The sequence below is a fragment of the Arvicanthis niloticus genome, chromosome 4 (assembly GCF_011762505.2).
Source record: "Arvicanthis niloticus isolate mArvNil1 chromosome 4, mArvNil1.pat.X, whole genome shotgun sequence".
NCBI classification, from domain to species: Eukaryota; Metazoa; Chordata; class Mammalia; order Rodentia; family Muridae; genus Arvicanthis; species Arvicanthis niloticus.
This window is the reverse complement of record NC_047661.1, coordinates 1,369,504-1,386,936: the sequence shown is the minus strand read 5'-3', so window position 1 is coordinate 1,386,936 and position 17,433 is coordinate 1,369,504. Positions and strand designations below refer to the sequence as shown.

The window sequence follows — 17,433 nt, the reverse complement described above, 5'->3', positions numbered from 1 at the left end:
CCCATATAAGATGATTAAGTTCAACCTTGGCACCCAAGAGACACCCAAGGATGCTGCTTTTTCCCTGATTCTGACTCTGTGCTGTGTAATACATTATGGGGTTACATTTCTGTTGTTAGGTGTAGTTCCCTCTCACAATAGGGCCATGACAGATGGAGTTCACTGTATGTGCAAAAGTGATCTGGGTAAGCTATTATCTAGGAATCACCTCCCCTGACCTTCAGAAGGTTCGGCCAGCTCAAAATGGGGAGGGATACATACAGCCCAACCAACATTATGAGGAATGAACACATTCTTATTCATAATTCTTAAAATCCTTAAAAGGTGGCAGCTGAGAGAGCATCAGGGATGGAGACAGAGTGGGGAGGAGAAAAGACACTATCACATAACAACTGAATGAACTGGGAAGTGGAAAGGAAAAGAAACTGGAAAAGAAGTTAGTAGGCGTGTTTAAATCCCGTGAATGCAGCAGAGGAACCAGGGACAAACACACAGAAGAGGTACCTCATTTGTTTTGATAAAAGAACAACTTTCTAATTATCTAATCCTCCCCAAAATGGAACAGAATGTCTTTTAGTCAACAGACTCTCCAGCCTGGAAAACACCAGATCCAAGCTGCACAAATATTGCTTTTAATAGAAACACTTCATTCTTTGGACTCCTATCTCCATCTGGAAACTGTTCAGTCTCTCTCTCTCTCTCTCTCTCTCTCTCTCTCTCTCTCTCTCTGTCTCTCTCTCTCTCTCTCTCTCTTTCTCTCTCTCTCTCTCTAGCTCTAACAAAAGGAGCGTACCTGATTAGACAGTATGGGACACAGGATTAGAAAGCAAAAGGCCAACTCAGGTCCTGCTCCATGCTGCTCTGGGTCTGAATGCAGGATGAATGTGTCTGTTCTGCTCTGGGGAAGTCTGCAAGTGTTCCACTGTTCAGGGACTAATGGGTGAGGTCTGATTTGTGAACTTAGTAAGAATAAAGTCCTATCTTTGTCACTGGTTCTAAGACATTGTCTCATCAACTAGATCTGAGCATTCTACTTCATACTTAGTTCCAAACAACGATGAGGAGGAAGTTCTGTAAAGATACTGTCCTGGCAGGGAGGTTGGACATATAAGCCTAAAGTCGTCCTTTATGTAAAATCCTGTGACCTTATAAATTTTCATCTAGTTATGGTGTAGGAAGCTGCAGTTAGCGGTGATACATTCCGCCATTCCAAGGTGGCGCGGGCATCCTGTCCTCCCACTAGTAAACAACTGACTGCGCAGGTGCAAAAGACAAAAAGCGCTCCAAATCACTGCCCATCCCGGGGTGTGATATGGGGTGAGGAGTGAACAGCAATTCAGAAGTGAACACGTCACTCTAGGGTGTATATAAGCAGTGCCTTTTCCGGGCTTTCCGTCTTTCCGCTTCTGCTTATACAAGAAGTAAAGCCTCACTGTAGTAACCACCCGAACACTGCCTGACGAGTGTCTTTCTCGGGCGAAGGGGACTCAAAAAAGGGCGCAGAACATTCTGGGACTTTCTAACTTAATTCTTTATTGCCATTTAAAATTCAGTGATTCCAAAATTATATTCCTCTACTGCACAAATCGGTTTACTTATCAAATACTGCTATATATTAGATTATGTCGAGCCTCACATTCTAGGAGATTGAAATACTTAAAATTCTGGTGTGCTGGTAGAGCTAGAAATCAATGTCACCGTCATTATACATATTGAAAAGGCCTCACTGTGGCTACTATGACCGAGAGAGAACATAGAGGGAAGGGTCAAAATCTGAGGGCACAGACAGACAGCTCAAGTGACATAGGGCTGGGAGCAAGAAACAACATATCATGAAGACAGAGAGCCAACTTCCAGAGAATAGAACTAGATATTCTCAGGGCATAAAGGATTTAAAAATAAATAAATAAAAGAGAACATTTCAAGAAAGGAGCATAATCCAATAGGCAGTGAGCATCCAACGGTGATTTACTTGAAACAATCAAAGCTCTGTCTTAAAGCGCTCCCATCTGCGTGAGTGTGGGGAGCACAAGGACTGGGAGACAGAACAGATCTCAGCAAGCTCATTGGGAGAAATCCCATCCAAGCTGGGTCTGAGGAGGACTAAGCCTGACGCAGAAGCCGCAGAAAGGAATCCTACACAGAGAGCTTGTGGTGGGCAAAGCCATGCAGTCAGAGAATATTCCTTGAACTTGGATAGCAGAGTAACGCAGCAAAACTGCAGCTAAAGGTTTCAGTGGGGAAAGCAGAAGAATAGAGCCTAGAGGCAAGAAGGTGCTAAAATAGAACAAAGCTCACAGAGCTATAAGAAACAAAATAGCTATTGGCACTGGGAAAGCCAATAAGGAGAGCAGGAGGCATCCTTTTGTGTTCTGATGTGGAAACTTAAGGGGCTCTTCCAAAAGTCAGTTGTGTTGGATGCTGTTTTGCTGAGGCAAAGACATGAAGGAGTGTTTCACTAAAGCAGACACAGGTGAGAGGATGTTTAGGACACATGATGAAGGATTATTCACTAACAACACACACGTATCGGTCCTCCTTACATTGTGTAGTTGAGCTCCATTTGTCAGGACTCCATAGAGAGAAACACTTAAAAACTTCTGGTGGTGTGCTGGAGACTCCTTATCACTTCCTCGGACTTGGACTGACTGGCAGAGTGATGTCAGCTGAGACAAGATGTGCTGAGGCAAGACCCGCAGAGGACACAGGATGCTTGGAGGGAGTATAAAATGGAGTTTTGGTTTTTTTTGTTTGTTTTTTTTTTTTTTTTCCACTTGTAAGTATTCCCGAGAATACCAGGCCTTCACAGCACAAATGATTTCAGTGGTCCTGGTCAGAAAAGCCTCTCTAATGGTGTCATGTAGCTGACAGATGGAGAGAGCTCCAGCTAAGTTAAGGTTGTGGTAGAGGATAGCTCTGGGCAAGGATGAGCACACACATGAAGCCGCCTCTCTGCTTTCTTCTGTCCTCCCAACATTCTCCTCTCCTGCACTTCATGTTTCCATTGCAGATTTACAAGCACATTCAGCTAGAAGTGATCTCAGACACCACCCAACCCACACTCACTTCATAGCGGGAAATACAAGTGTGTGCTCTTTGCTAGGACTTTTCAAACTTGGGACTGAGAAGTCGGTGAGCTAAGAGAACCAGCAGAGCCGTTTGAAGTCCAGTCCTTCTGACTTTCCACGTAATGGCTTCAGGTCAGCAATTAGTTCAACATGTTAGTAACAGTAACAGAGTTTACCATGTGTCGAGCATGCTCCAACACTTCGTGAATACTAACGCCCTCTGCAAGAGCAGATAGAGAGTATCATCCTGCTTGTCCAGCACCACCTTCGTTCCATCCTTTTTTTTCCAAAAGAGATAACTTAGAAATAACGATTAGCAGCCCAGGGCCACACAGCCAAGGACACAGGCACCCAATTGTAGAACACAGCGTTTCAATCCCCACCCTGCTGCCTCCCTCTCTGTGGTTTTTCATCTCCCATAAGACATATCACTTCTGCAAACATGGTTCCTGATAAAGTTAATGGAACCACGAAACTCATGAAAAATTTAAAGTCTCGTGTAAACCCTTGTTTTTGTTTTGTTTTGTTTTGTTTTGTTTCTTGGAGACAGGGTTTCTCTGTGTAGCCCCTGCTGTTCTGGAACTCACTCTGTAGACCAGGCTGGCCTTGAAATCAGAAATCTCCCTACCTCTGCCTCCCAAGTGCAGGGATTAAAGGTGTGCGCCACCACTGCCTGGCTCCTGTAAACTCTTAACTTGCATCACTGAAGCAATGACAGTGAGATCACGGGTAGGGCGGCTCCAACCAAAACAAGCTATTCCTAAAAGCAATCCAGAAATGTTTTGTATCACCGGCTTTTCTCATCCACACCTCAGTTCGAGCCAACAAACACATAGTTCCTTGACAGAGCAACTCGGTTTGGAAACAAATTTGGAGCCAATTAGGTATAGAGCCATGGAACCTGCAATCACTTTCGGCTTGGTTGGTTAAGGTCAGACTGACCCGTGGGGTTATCAAAACATGGATTTGAACACACTCTTTTGATTTTACAATTCCAAGTAATTTAACCCATCAAGCCCAAACTATCTGGTTCTTCCACAGTCTGGTGATGCTTTAATAGCTATCCAGGATAGAGAGGATTTTTTTTTCCCCCAATCGAGAAGATGACATCTGAAGGTGATTCTATAACTGGTTTTGCAAATCCACATGCTTTAGTCTTTTGCACACAAAAAGTCACAGCTAAGATGAAGGGTAGCCACAAGGCAAGGTTTACATTGTTAGCTAACTGAGAGGCTGCATTGCTTAGCTATGTTAATCAAACTCTAAATTCATCAACATAAGACTTTTCTCTGTGCCGTGTGCCAAAATGCTTGCATTCCATGGAAAGTGGTCCCTGCCAGCCCTCCCACTAGCTCTGAGTTTGGCTAGCAGTTTAACTGATAGTATGTGAGCCCTGCCATCTGTCAAAGTAGCAGCATTCCTTATGAGTGAAAATGATACCTAGGAAGTGATGCAGAACAGAACCTGACTTGTTTTCACTAGTTGATGAAACTAGACCTAAAAATTGCATATTTCCCAGATAAATTCAAATTGTATTTCCCAATCACTATTCTCAACTTTTCCTCCTCACAGACAGGCAATCTGTAGGCATATATCTGAATTCATTTTAAAACAAACACATCTCTAAATTAAGGCTTAACTCAATGGGTTTTTTTGTTCACGTTCCCAAGAACTAGTTAACCAGAGACGTCATCAAGTTTCATACTATTTTTTTTTAAACAACTTTAAGGGTTTTTTTTTGTTGTTATTTTGTTTAACTTTTGTTTTTGAGATAGGCTAACCTGAAAACTTACTATGTAGATGAGGCTGGCCTCAAGCTCAGAGATCTGTCTGCCTCCAACTCCAAGGATCAAAAGTGTGTGACACCATACCCAGCTAATAAGTGATTTAAAAGGTAATTTTGCAACTCTATTCATTGAATAACATTAGCAAACCCAGATGTTCAATATATTGGTGTCAAAATTTTATTCTTCTCTTGAGATGAACTCAAGATTCTGTATTAGGTAAATCTACCCTCTTATTTCCTGCCATTTTAATGGATATCCCATACAAAATTACTTCATTGGGGAAAATTTGAGACTATCTCTAAAAATACATCACACGTAGTGTTGTTTTAAGATTTACAAACCTTAAATTATCCTTGTGGGGATTTAGTAACTTTTTAAGTTAGCATAAAACTGAGGGTTTTCATTAAAACATTTTCATACATATACATCATTATACATTTTTTCTTTGTTTGTATATTTCTTAACAATTTCACTTTTATTTTTATGCATGTGTGGTTGTTTGAATAGGAATGACCCCCGGAGACTCATGGATTTGAATGCTTGGTCATTAGGAAGTGGCACTATTAGGAGGAGTGACCTTGTTGGAGGAAGAGTGTCACTTGAGGTGGGCTTTGGGGTTTCAAATGCTCAAGCCAGGCTCAGTGTCTCTTTTTTTCTACCACCTGCTAATTCAGATGTACTCACTGGTACCATGTCTCCCTGTGTGTAATCATGCTTCCTACCATGACAATAATGGAATAAACCGCTGAAACCTATAAACAAGCTCAAATTAAGAGTCACCACAGTCATGCTGTCTCTTCACAGCAACAGAACACTAAGACAGTGTGTGTGTGTGTGTGTGTGTGTGTGTGTGCATGTGGACATGCAAGTGCCCAAGGAGGACTGTAGCTCCAGCTGGGGATGGGCACTTACACATGGACACACACACACACACACACACACACACACACACACCTGACATCCTCTTCTGGCCTCCGTGTGTATCCATCACTCATGGAATACACTCACATAGAAATATACATGCATAAACAATTTTTGAAAGAGGGACAATGCATTGAAAAGAAAACAATCAACAATAAAGCATCAATCTCAAGAATGAGAAAAATATTTGCCTCATCTGACAGAAAGTTGGTATGTGAACTATAAAAGGATTCTCCCTACAAAATTAACAAAGAACAAGTAGTCTAGTTTTTAAATGAACAAATGATCTGAATAAGTTTATCTCAAGAGAAGAAATACAGATGGATACAACTATATAAAAAGTGCTCAGTTGCTGTCAGTCATTGGGAAAGTACAAATAAGGACCACAATGAGATGATGCTGTCTTACCCTACTGTCAACACCATCTGTATATACACTATCTCTTGCTGAGAACATGGAGAAGGGGAGCTCTCCAACACTGCTGGCAGGTGTGTCAATCAGTCCAGTCATGATGAGGACAATACGGCAGTTCCTCAGAGTTACCAGGGCTGCAGAGATCACTCAGTGATTAGGAACACAAAGAATCAAGGTTCAATTCTCACAACCAACATGATGGCTCTCAACTATCTGTAACTCCAGCTCCAGGGGATTCAGTGCCCTCTTCTGAACTCTGTGGGCACAAGGTATGTACACTGTACACATACATACATGCAGGCTAAATACTAGTACCCATAAAAATAAAATAAATCTAGAAACATTTTTAAAAATAAAACTACCATGTGATCCCACTATAACACTTTTGAGTATATATTCAAATGGAATGAAAGAACAAAAGAGATTCCTGTATTTCTATGCTTATTGTGGTACTACTCACATGGTGAAGATTTAGCACAGCCTAGGTGACCATCACAGATGAATAGATAAAAAAAGTGTTATAGATATACACTAGAGTATTATTCAGCCATGAAGAAGAATAAAATCCTCTTGTCTACAACAAAATAGATAAAACTGTAGTACATCACATTAAATTACATACATCAGACACAGAAAGACAGATATGGCAAGTTTTCTCTTGCTATAGTTTTAAAAATAGCTTAAAATTAACCTAAAAAAAGAAATTCTAAGCACTAGACATGTGTGGGACATATGGGAGGTTAGATTTGGCCAACACCCCGAAATCTATATCATCCATAAATGGTTAGGATGCATGAAAGGGCCAGTTCTGCTGCAGGATCTCTATGACACAGGGCAACAACAGGATAACCAGAGGCACAGTGAAGGTCCAGGATTGATGGTGTCACAGAAGCCAGAGACTTCAAACCAAACCAGTGACTCATTGCAGTGAACATTTGCAAGTGAAGATGTATGGACAGAGGGATAGACTGTGGGACACACTGTGACATACTATAGCTTCCATGATGAGATTTTTTCCCCTATGCTTTGTTTTGAGGTTTACTTGTGTGTGTGTGTGTGTGTGTGTGTGTGTGTGTGTGTGTGTGTGTGTGTGTATGTGTGACAGAAAGAGAGAGAGAAAGGGAGAGAGAGAGAGAGAGAGAGAGAGAGAGAGAGAGAGAGAGAGAGAGAGAGAGACTTTGTGTGCATGTGTATTGTATTTTGGGGGAAAGGATACAACGGAGTATATGAGGGAACAGGAAGATAAGAAGGATTGGGATGCATGATATGAAACACAAAGAATCAATAAAAAGTTTTTTTCAAAAAATAAGCTGAGTCTAGGTATAAATTCAAGTGAGTGAAAAGTAGGTATCTGCTCAGGGATGCAGCCTACCACAACGTTTTGGAGCCAGAGAATGGTAGGAAAGTGGTCCCCAAGGAAGAGGAGCCCAAAGTGGATCCAAATAGGAAGGTGAACTGAGAAAGAGGGATCTATTGTGGAGCCCAAGGCAGTTGGAGGCCAGGGAGAGCACAGCTGCCCAAACCAAACCCTGTGCTTCAGAGAGGATGGAACGAAAATAGCACACAAGACAGTCAGGTCTGCGTGTTCTAATGAAAAAAATGCAGCAGGCATTAACTCATGAGGAAACAGAAAACAAGCCAAATTTCAGAGATTCTCTATAATAAAACTTGCCCAAATTTCATTCCAAGGGCCCCAAAAGGGATGTGAGAAGCTCCCAGGACTCAATGGGGATGACCTTAGCCAAAATGCCCAACAGTGAAGAGAAGGAACCTCAAGAGACCACCTCAAGGGCCCCAAAATTACAGACTATAGAACTGTTCTGGGCTGAAGGAAATCAAGGAGACATGACAACCACCTGCAGCACACAATCTGGACTTGTCTTAGTGCTAGAACATAATTGGGGTAACCAAGAAAATAGAGGTAAGCCTGAGGACCTCGATGACTGACTAAGAGAATGCCTGGCTCCCATTCTCCAAGAAAAACAACTCGTTGTCTGCACCTGAAACTTTTCTCTAAGTCTTGGATGATCATAAGTAAAAATGGCTCAGAGAGTGATAATGTTTAAAGCAAACACAATTTTACAATTGTAACGCTATTTATACATAGAAGCAGACCTATTTCAACAAACTAAAACCACAGGAGGGAGAAGAAAAGCATGCTACTGGAGGTCCTTATGTTATAGGCAAAGGGGAATGAATGCATCTGAAGGTCATCTGGGATATCTTAGAACAAGTAACATAAACCTTAGAGTGGTCCCCGATAAACAAAAAAAAATATTAGCAAAAACATCACAGGAAAAAACAGCTATGTCTGTGTCAACAGGATAATATCACTCAAAAAAAAAAAAAAAAAAAAAAAAAACCACAAGAAAGACATGACACAGAGAAACTATCAGGGCAAAAAAGTGATAGACTTCATTACCTAAAGCTTTCAATTCCCTGACATCAGAATACTCTAGAGGCAAAAGAAATAATGTTAAGTGTGATGGAGGGAAATATTCAAATATATTCTAGATAAAAGGTTAATATTGCCAAAATACATATAAAGAACTATAACAAACAAATATGAACTACAATAGAAAGACAGAACATGAGCAGATAATTTGCACAGAAAGAAATTATAAGCAAACGTACTTACCCTAACTCCAAGCTATACTCAAATTGTAAGAACACTATTCAACAAACTCCTACAAACCTGGAGTATTGCTTGTTCCGGTAGCACTGAAATGTCAAATGCTATTCGCCCATCCAAAACAGCAACGTCAGACAAGCTTCCCTCAAGGTTAATCAGTTTTTCATCCACTTTGGATTTTAACTTGAACTTCCATTTTTTCAACTGAAGCTCATGTTTTGTAATCTGCAATGAAAATAATTTATGCATTCCATGGAATTGTCCTAAGGGTCAAAGGCAATTGTCCTTAGAAAGTGCAATACTTGACATAACATTAGCACCTGCTATATATTATTGATTGCCATTATTACCTAAATGATAATTTTTCCATGTGAATACATAAAACTCCCTGGACCATGTCAGCTTTTATAGACCACTTCTATTAATTTTCATACTTATTGGCACAGGCCACCCCTGAAAGACGTGGTGTCGTCTCCTCTTTTAGAGAGAACAACTGTGGGCCCCAAAGAGGAGACCCGAGAAGTGGAACCACTAGCATTTAGAGACAATGAAGGAATGTGCTAGTGAGGAGATAGCCAAAAGTGGGGAGTCAGAGAACACATTGTAGAGCCCTATCTGACTTACCTTTGTGGCAAATCCCATTTAACTAACACATTTCCTCAAGACTAGGTAACAAGAAAATGCTTCTATGGGTTGATGAGTAGTTTACACACACCTCTCCCAAACTCACATACACAGTTTTAGTATGAGGTATTTATAGAAGAATCTAAGGACAGACATATTGGAAAGCCAGGACACATCTTCCTCTGTTCCCAGCACATACCTGTTACTCTCACTTAACAATTGCAGAATAACTGTCTGCCAACAAATTGTATAGCAGTGGGGCAGGAATTAATTCCTAAACATTCAGTTAACTACAATATATAAAGGATAATATATTGCTAATACACACTATGTAGCAACCAGAGCATGTCAAACATCAAGCTTAAGAGAACCCCATTTTTTTGCAGAGACAATCAGTATAGGTAAGGAAAGAATGATGGTTATGTGCAGTCGACTAGTCCACTGTTAGACCATCAATCATCAAACAAAAGGTAATGATTGCAACACTATCTTAGTACACAAAGTGACAGCAAGCATGGCATTAGCAGATACAGTAGAACCCAAAGCAGACATATCTGGCTGGCACTGTTAAAATAGTTGTCTACAACACCTATCCTTTTCTTATTTCTACTCCTCACCTCTCGCATCTCTCTGTTTGACAGTTCTGACTCCTCAGGGACATAGTTTTATGGGCACCCTGGATCCTTCAGACTGTAATAATACTTTACCCTGAGCAATACCCTGTAATAATAATAATAATACCCTGACCACTGACACCCAGCCCTTAGGTCCAAATATTTTCAATTCCTCAATCCTCTGTGGCACTCAGATTTGCCACTGCCTACCCGCTAGGTAGTCTGGGACTTGTACCCTGATGTTCCTTTTTCCAAACTTAGGAGTGGTACCTGGTGAGGAACCCTTGCCAATTCCCATCACAGGGTTTAGAGTGACATGGTATAATGAACAAGAGGTTGAGTTCCTACCCTTTCTTCTAGTCCTGGGTCTAACTGGGGGCATCACCACTGGCGTGCTGGGATTGATTCCTTCTCTGGCTTTTACCTTCAGTTTTCATCTAACATCATCCAGGATCTCCAAAGGATGACTTAGACCATCCTTACCTTCTAGAGCCAAGTAGACTCATTGGCTACTGTAGTGCTACAAAATGAGTAAGGATTAGATTTACTAACAGCCAAGAGAGGTGGTCTTTGGCTTTTTTCCTCTAGGAGGAATGCTTCTTCTATGTCAACAGTTGGTTATAGTAAAAGATTAGACAACTCCAGACAGAACTTCAAAAACAGCTCATTTTTTTTTAGCCAGTGGCTCTTTGACAGCCCACTATAAAATTGGATATCACCCTTCTTAATGCTTCTTCTCCTCCTTTTCTTAATTCTAATTGTACCCTACCTTATAAACTCCTTTATTGTCTAGATTTCTTCAGCAAAAGATAGATCTGAAAGATTTCTAACTAGATTTTTTAATCAGCTGCTTCTACAGGATTCCCTACCCCTAGCTATTGGGGGAAGTTGACTCCCAATAATACCCAGCCTGAAATGGTCAAGTTTGCCCAAAGGACGTCCACACTCACACTCAGCAGGAAGTAGTACACATGAGGCCAGGCCCCTCCCCTTAGGAACTCCAAGGCCAGGTTCCACCCACGAAACACTCTCACTGCCCTAATGACCAGACACAGTCCTCCCTACAGAGTAAAAAGTCCATGCTCTGGACTTGAAATCCCACCAATCCCCACCCTGGAAAGTGTCACCCACCCACCCATGCTCTGGACTTGAAATCCCACCAATCCCCACCCTGGAAAGTGTCACCCACCCACCCATGCTCTGGACTTGAAATCCCACCAATCCCCACCCTGGAAAGTGTCACCCACCCACCCATGCTCTGCACTTGAAATCCCACCAATCCCCACCCTGGAAAGTGTCACCCACCCACCCTAAGAAACCCTATATAAACCCTGTCTTCTGCTCAGTTCTCCATGCTCCTCACCTGAGCAGAGGCAGCTACCCTCCTAGGTTCTTGCCTCCCAATAACTCCCTTGTGTAAGGTTTGTTGTGTGGAGTGACTCTGTGGTATTCCTTGGCTCCCAAATGCCAGGATACTTTCCCCCTGAGAACTGTAACACTAATAATTTTTATTGATATACTTGAACAATATCGTACCAAGTCATCTTCTCTTGTTTTACTCTTGTGCCTGGCTCTCTCCTTCCATTTTGCTAGGATAATTCTTTGTCTTTGCAAATAGAACAAATGTCGCAACCGAAGCAGAGTAGCTGCAGGAAAGGAGCATCACATGCAGTTAAAGGTATTTCCGAAAACACTAGGAACTAATGTATCCGACAGGTTGTGCTTCATTTTAATCATATTAAAATTAATTACTTTTGATAGCATTAGATAGTGCTCTAGGGATTTTTAAATATGTAAATATCCCCTTTGCCCTTTGAAATTTATATATAATAAACATATATAAACAAATATACATATATTATTTTTTTTAAAGAAACAAATTAACCTTTTACAAAACTCATAGTTCTAAGCATTTCATAGAAACACAATTTCCAGGTAGTATTCAGATCCAATGCCTGTGAATTATAAGTTCTAGATCAAATCGATTGTCTGATACATGTTAATCAAAGATCCAGAACTCAAACACAGGAGCCAGGATAAACAAACAGGCTGGAGAGTAGGCAAGCTCCTCATCTGCACCTTGCTGCACCTGGTTACTCCTGGCTGCACTGGTTACACCTAGCTGTACTGGTTACACCTGGCTGCATCAGACTGCACCTGGTTACACCTGGCTGCACTGGCTCCACTGGCTACATCTGGCTGTACTGGTTACACCTGGCTGCATCAGACTGCACCTGGTTATACCTGGCTGCACTGGCTCTACTGGCTACATCTGGCTGCACTGGGTACACCTGGCTGCACTGGCTCCACTGGCTACATCTGGCTGCACTGGCTACACCTGGCTGCACTGGCTACACCTGATTGCACCTGACTGTATCTGACTGCACCTGACTGGACCTGGCTGCAGACTCTCCTGTTTTCTCTAAGAAGTTTAGTTTTAAAGTTTGTTTTGGCTTTTTGTTTTACTTCACTTTCCAATTAAAAATGGGCATCTGAATTGTGCATGAATACCTCTGACATTTAAAATTTGACAACGTTGTTTTTCGTTTGAATATTGTCAAACAGAACAAAACACAGCAGATAACAGTGTTCAGCATCACAGGTGAAAATTTAAAGCCATTTTTGTTTGTTCGTTTGTTTGCTTGCTTGCTTGCTTATTCGTTTTTTGTTGTACCTGCCAATGGGCTAGAACCTTACTAAACATCATAAAATCCTACAATCTAAGCTCTTTGAGAAGCCAGAACACTACTAGTTTAGTTAGGCTGTTGTTACCAGCTGGGACGTGAATGTGCATTCACCTGCTGAACTCTCATTTCTTCTGCTCATTTTCATCTAAATGTTTTTTACTTGAGTTGTTACCTGTCAAAATTATGTTTCTATACATGTAAATGGTAAGATCAATTTCAGCTTGTTTCACTTAAATTGTAATGAGTATAAAGTTAAAACATTCTGGAAGGAATGAGCATATTCCTTTTTTTTCAATAAAATCTCATTTTATATCACTTAATATTACTAGACTATATATCTTCTAAACAAGATTAGGATATTTCTTAGACATTTAAGACATCGCATGATACATGTATATAATAAAATATTTAAATATAAATATATGCTACTATTTGTTCATTCTAATGCTAATACTTTGAAAATCATAGTTTAGGCTTACTACTTGAAATTTTTGACAATAATCAAACAAAACTTTAGGTTTTTATAATTGAGAGTTAAGAGAGATAAACATTCTGTGACTTGAGGGTAGAGAAGGGGAAATAGTGTCAAAGAAGTGTCACCATGAAAACGCAACTTAGGTCTTGTTAAGAACCTGGGGTTTTATTTTCAATGTATAAAAAACATGTATGGATGCTTTGCCTGCATGTATGACTGTGGAGCTTGTGTATGCCTGGTACCCATGGAAGTCAGGAAGAGTATCAGATCCCTTGTCCCTGAAGTTACAGACAGTTGTGATCTATCATATGGGTGCTAAGAATTGAGCCCAAGTCCTCTGGAAGAGCACCGAGTGCTCTTAACTGGCTGAGCCATCTCTCCTGCCTGAAAAGACAGTTTAAATTACAAACAGGAATATAAATCTTGTCATCATAAATCTAATATATAATTTACAAATCTGTGATTGGTTGTTGTGAGTTAGGGCGGCCTAAGATGACACAGGGCATACATAGGTAGACAAGGGGAAAAGCCCCAAGGGTGTGAACCACAGAAAAGAAACAGGTGGGGTTAAGGAAAAAGAGAGCAGAGAGAAGGGATAAAGAAAAGGGGAGCGAGGCCCCATGTGGTCCCACCTAATGAGGCAGAGCAGAGAAGAGATGGAGCCAAAGAGAAGGGAAAGGCCTTGAATAGAAGAGTGTCAGAACAAGGAAGCAAGAGGCCACACGATGGGTGAGCAGTGCTGAGAGACAAGAACCCAGAAGGGCAGAAAAGACAAGAGGTTGGTCCAGGGCACCGGACTCTCTAATGAGCTTGCAGTTCACTTGAGATTTTGAAGAGAGTCATTTCCTACTATGACCACCTTGTGACAAGCTAGCCAGTTAATTAGTCCTTAACCCTTCATTGGGTTCATGATAAAAAAAAAAAAACTTTCAGAGTTCACTTTGAGGCAGAGACAGACCACAGACGGCACAGCTCAAAAGGAAATGATTCCAGCTGGCTCCGGTGACTCATACCTGTAATCTCAGAATGCCAGGGCTAAAGCAGGAGGATTGTCCTAGGCTATCCTATGCTACACAGTAAGACCTTGTACCAAGGGCAAGAGTGAGATCAACCAACTTTTCTGATTTGGCACAGCCAGAGGTATGGTTTAGTATCCAGAAAGCTGCAACTGAAAGGCTGGAGTCCTCTGAGCCCATTAAGATTGCATGCATCACAGAGATAACTGTTTTTCTTTAAGCTTCTTCCCATGGACATCAAAGGAAATGTGTATAAGGAACACAGACTGTCTGTGTCAATGTTGGTTGCTAGTGAGTATACATAGTATTGGCTCTGTATGATGCATAAGAACTAGAAGTAATTGGCCCTGGTGGCACAGGTTTGTGATCTCAGCTAATGGCAAGTACTCAGCAAGTTCAAGGCCCACCGGGACAACTTAGCAAGACTTTGTCTCAAACTTAAAAACAATAGGGAGGCTGTGGGTAAAGCTCTGTGGAAGAGTGCTCACTTAGTGTGTGCAGAGTCCTAGGTTCAGTATCAGACCAAAAAGCCAACAGTAGATACTTGTTTATATATGCATACATGCATGTGTGTGCGCACATATGATTTGATTTTAACTGTGAGTAATTTCCACTCAAATAAAATATTTTAAAATAAATCTAACAAAGTCATTAGGTTTTGTTATTGTGTTTTGCTTTGCTTTGCTCTGTTATAACAAGGTCTTACTCTACAGCCCAGGCTGGCCTTGAATTCACTGCTCTGTCACAGTGTTCTGAGTGCTGGTAGGCATGTGCCACCACACTTAGCCTTACAGTAAGTACTTTTAATTGGTTCACTTAATAACAGTTCTCTAAACACTAAAGCAATCTATTCTCTAGGCATATTTTTAACCATTAGTTCATTGACCCATTACATAATTAAGTACCAACACTAATTGCTATGGTGTGAACATTTACTTATAAGCCTTTCTCTACTCATAACCGTGTAGGAGAACCAGCGATTAAAAATGAATTTTTGGCATCTAAAATTGTCGTGAGCTATTGCTTTGTCCATTTTTTCAGCCATGATAGCCTCTTGATTTGCACGGGGTATTGCAATTTCTTTCCAACCACTACAGGCAAAAGATACAGAAAGACATTATATTACTTTCAAAATATTACTTTGAAACTAGGGTAATATAATAGTAAATAAATTAAGAGAAATAAGAAGTGAGATTGCTTTTATCCCCTCCCTCAAAATCATAGCAAGAAAAAAACCTGTAAATTGGAGGTATGCCTTGAAGAATTCCTGATAGTAAGATGCTATATGGCAGTCATATTTCTTTTTTTAATAAAATAAATACATCTTGTGTAACATTATTATCATAACTTCAATTTATGCAGAGAATCATCTTTAATGATGATTTCAAAAATGTAAAAAGCCTGGGCAGTGGTGCCACACACCGTTAACCCAGAACTCTGGAGGCAGAGGCAGGTGGATCTCTATGAGTGTGTCTATGAGGCTATTTCTATGAGGCTAACCTGCTCTACACAATGAGTTTTAGGCTAGCTAGGGCTACATAGTAAAACTCTGTTTTGAAAAAAAAAATTTAAAAAGGAATTTTGATTCCCAAGCAATATCCAACTCCAAGGATTTGTGACATGTTCTATTTCAGAGAAGAGGCAATGCACTAAATCAAGTATATACAAAACAATAAGTGCACCAGAAGCATGGGTGGCCAGGAGTGGGCTTCCCTCCTCATGGATAATAGCAGGGCAAAGGAGCAAAGAAAAAGAGATATTATGTAAAAACACATTCTTACCCAAAATGGGTCTTTACTAAATGTCCAGTGTAAAAGGTACATGCTTTTATCATCAACTCTGGAGTCACCTAAAATAAAGAAGCAATTCAACTAAACATTAGAAATAAGTAGAACAAAGCTGAGTGGTGGTGGCACACACCTTTAATCCCAGCACTGGGGATGTGGAGGTGGGGGTGGGGGATTTCTGACTTTGAGGTCACCCTGTCTATGTGGTGAGTTCCAAGCCAGCCAGGACTACACTGGGAGATCCTGTCAAGAAAGAAGAGAGAGGTGGAAGAGAGGCTTCTGCAAGACTGGGAGATGGGACCAGAGCTGCCTCTGGGGAGAGGAGGGAAGGAATGAACACCATTTACATATTTAAAAATTATACTATATATATCTACCACCTATTTTTATTGAAATTGTATTTTTCATATACTTTCATAAATTCTTTGAAAACTCCATACATGTGTACAATGCCCTATGACCACATTCACCCCCATAACTCCCTCCCAACTTCATGTGCCCCTTTTTATACACTGTTGAAATTGAATCTAGTTTGTGCTGCTCATACATGCATGGATGTGGAGCCAACCATTAGAACATGGCCAGCCTACCAGGGATTATACCTCTAAAGAAAACTAACTCCTCCTCACTGATGTAAGGATGACTGGCTGGATCTTGCTCAGGTCTGATACAGGCAACCACAGCTGCTATGACTGCATGAGTACACCAGGTCTGTCTTGTGCAGGAGACACTGTTTCATCCTGGCTCTTATAGTAGCCTGCACCCCACTCCCCACTTTTCTGCAATGTTCCCTGAGTAGAGCCACACCTTTGAGTGATCCTGTTACATCCCACTTACTTTAGAATATTTCAAGGTAAACAATTATGCTATTGTTATTATCAGCTACGTTTATGAACATTTAATTGCAGAACTGAGGATATGGGTCAGTTGGTAGACTGCTGACCCAACATATTCAAAGTCCTAGGTTCTAACCCCAGTGATGCATGCCTGAAACCCCCAACTCCTATGGTACCACATGCCTGTAATCCCAGCACTCAAGAGGTAGAGGCAAGAGGATCAGAGGTTCAAGGTCATTCCCAGCTACAACACAGGTTTAAAGCCAGTCTGAGCTACATGAAACCTTGGCTCAAAAAGAAAAGAAAGGCAATTGTAGTCTGTTGGTCACAGTTAGGACTAATTTTTGCCTGTCAGTACTGTAAAATGATATTCTCTCTCTCTTTTTTTTTTTTTTTTTTCAGACAGGGTTTCTCTGTGTAGCCCTGGCTGTCCTGGAACTCACTCTGTAGACCAGGCTGGCCTCGAACTCAGAAATCCACCTGCCTCTGCCTCCCAAGAGCTGGTATTAAAGGCGAGCGCCACCACCGCCCGGCGATATTCTCTCCTTTAAAAGCAAACAAATAAAAACCAT

At 41.0% G+C, this 17,433-nt stretch overlaps 1 protein-coding gene across 1 annotated transcript in view; it reads right to left on the bottom strand.

Annotated features, from left to right (window-relative positions):
• Positions 1-17,433, bottom strand: part of Fbxl13 (F-box and leucine rich repeat protein 13) — a 175,371-nt gene that overhangs the window by 130,397 nt on the left and 27,541 nt on the right. The window contains exons 5-8 of the mRNA XM_034501419.2: positions 16,020-16,087; positions 15,175-15,329; positions 11,597-11,706; positions 8,886-9,047 (exon numbers count right to left, since the gene is read on the bottom strand). Of these exons, the coding sequence (XP_034357310.1) occupies positions 8,886-9,047; positions 11,597-11,706; positions 15,175-15,329; positions 16,020-16,087 (495 nt within the window). The remainder of the gene's footprint in view (positions 1-8,885; positions 9,048-11,596; positions 11,707-15,174; positions 15,330-16,019; positions 16,088-17,433) is intronic.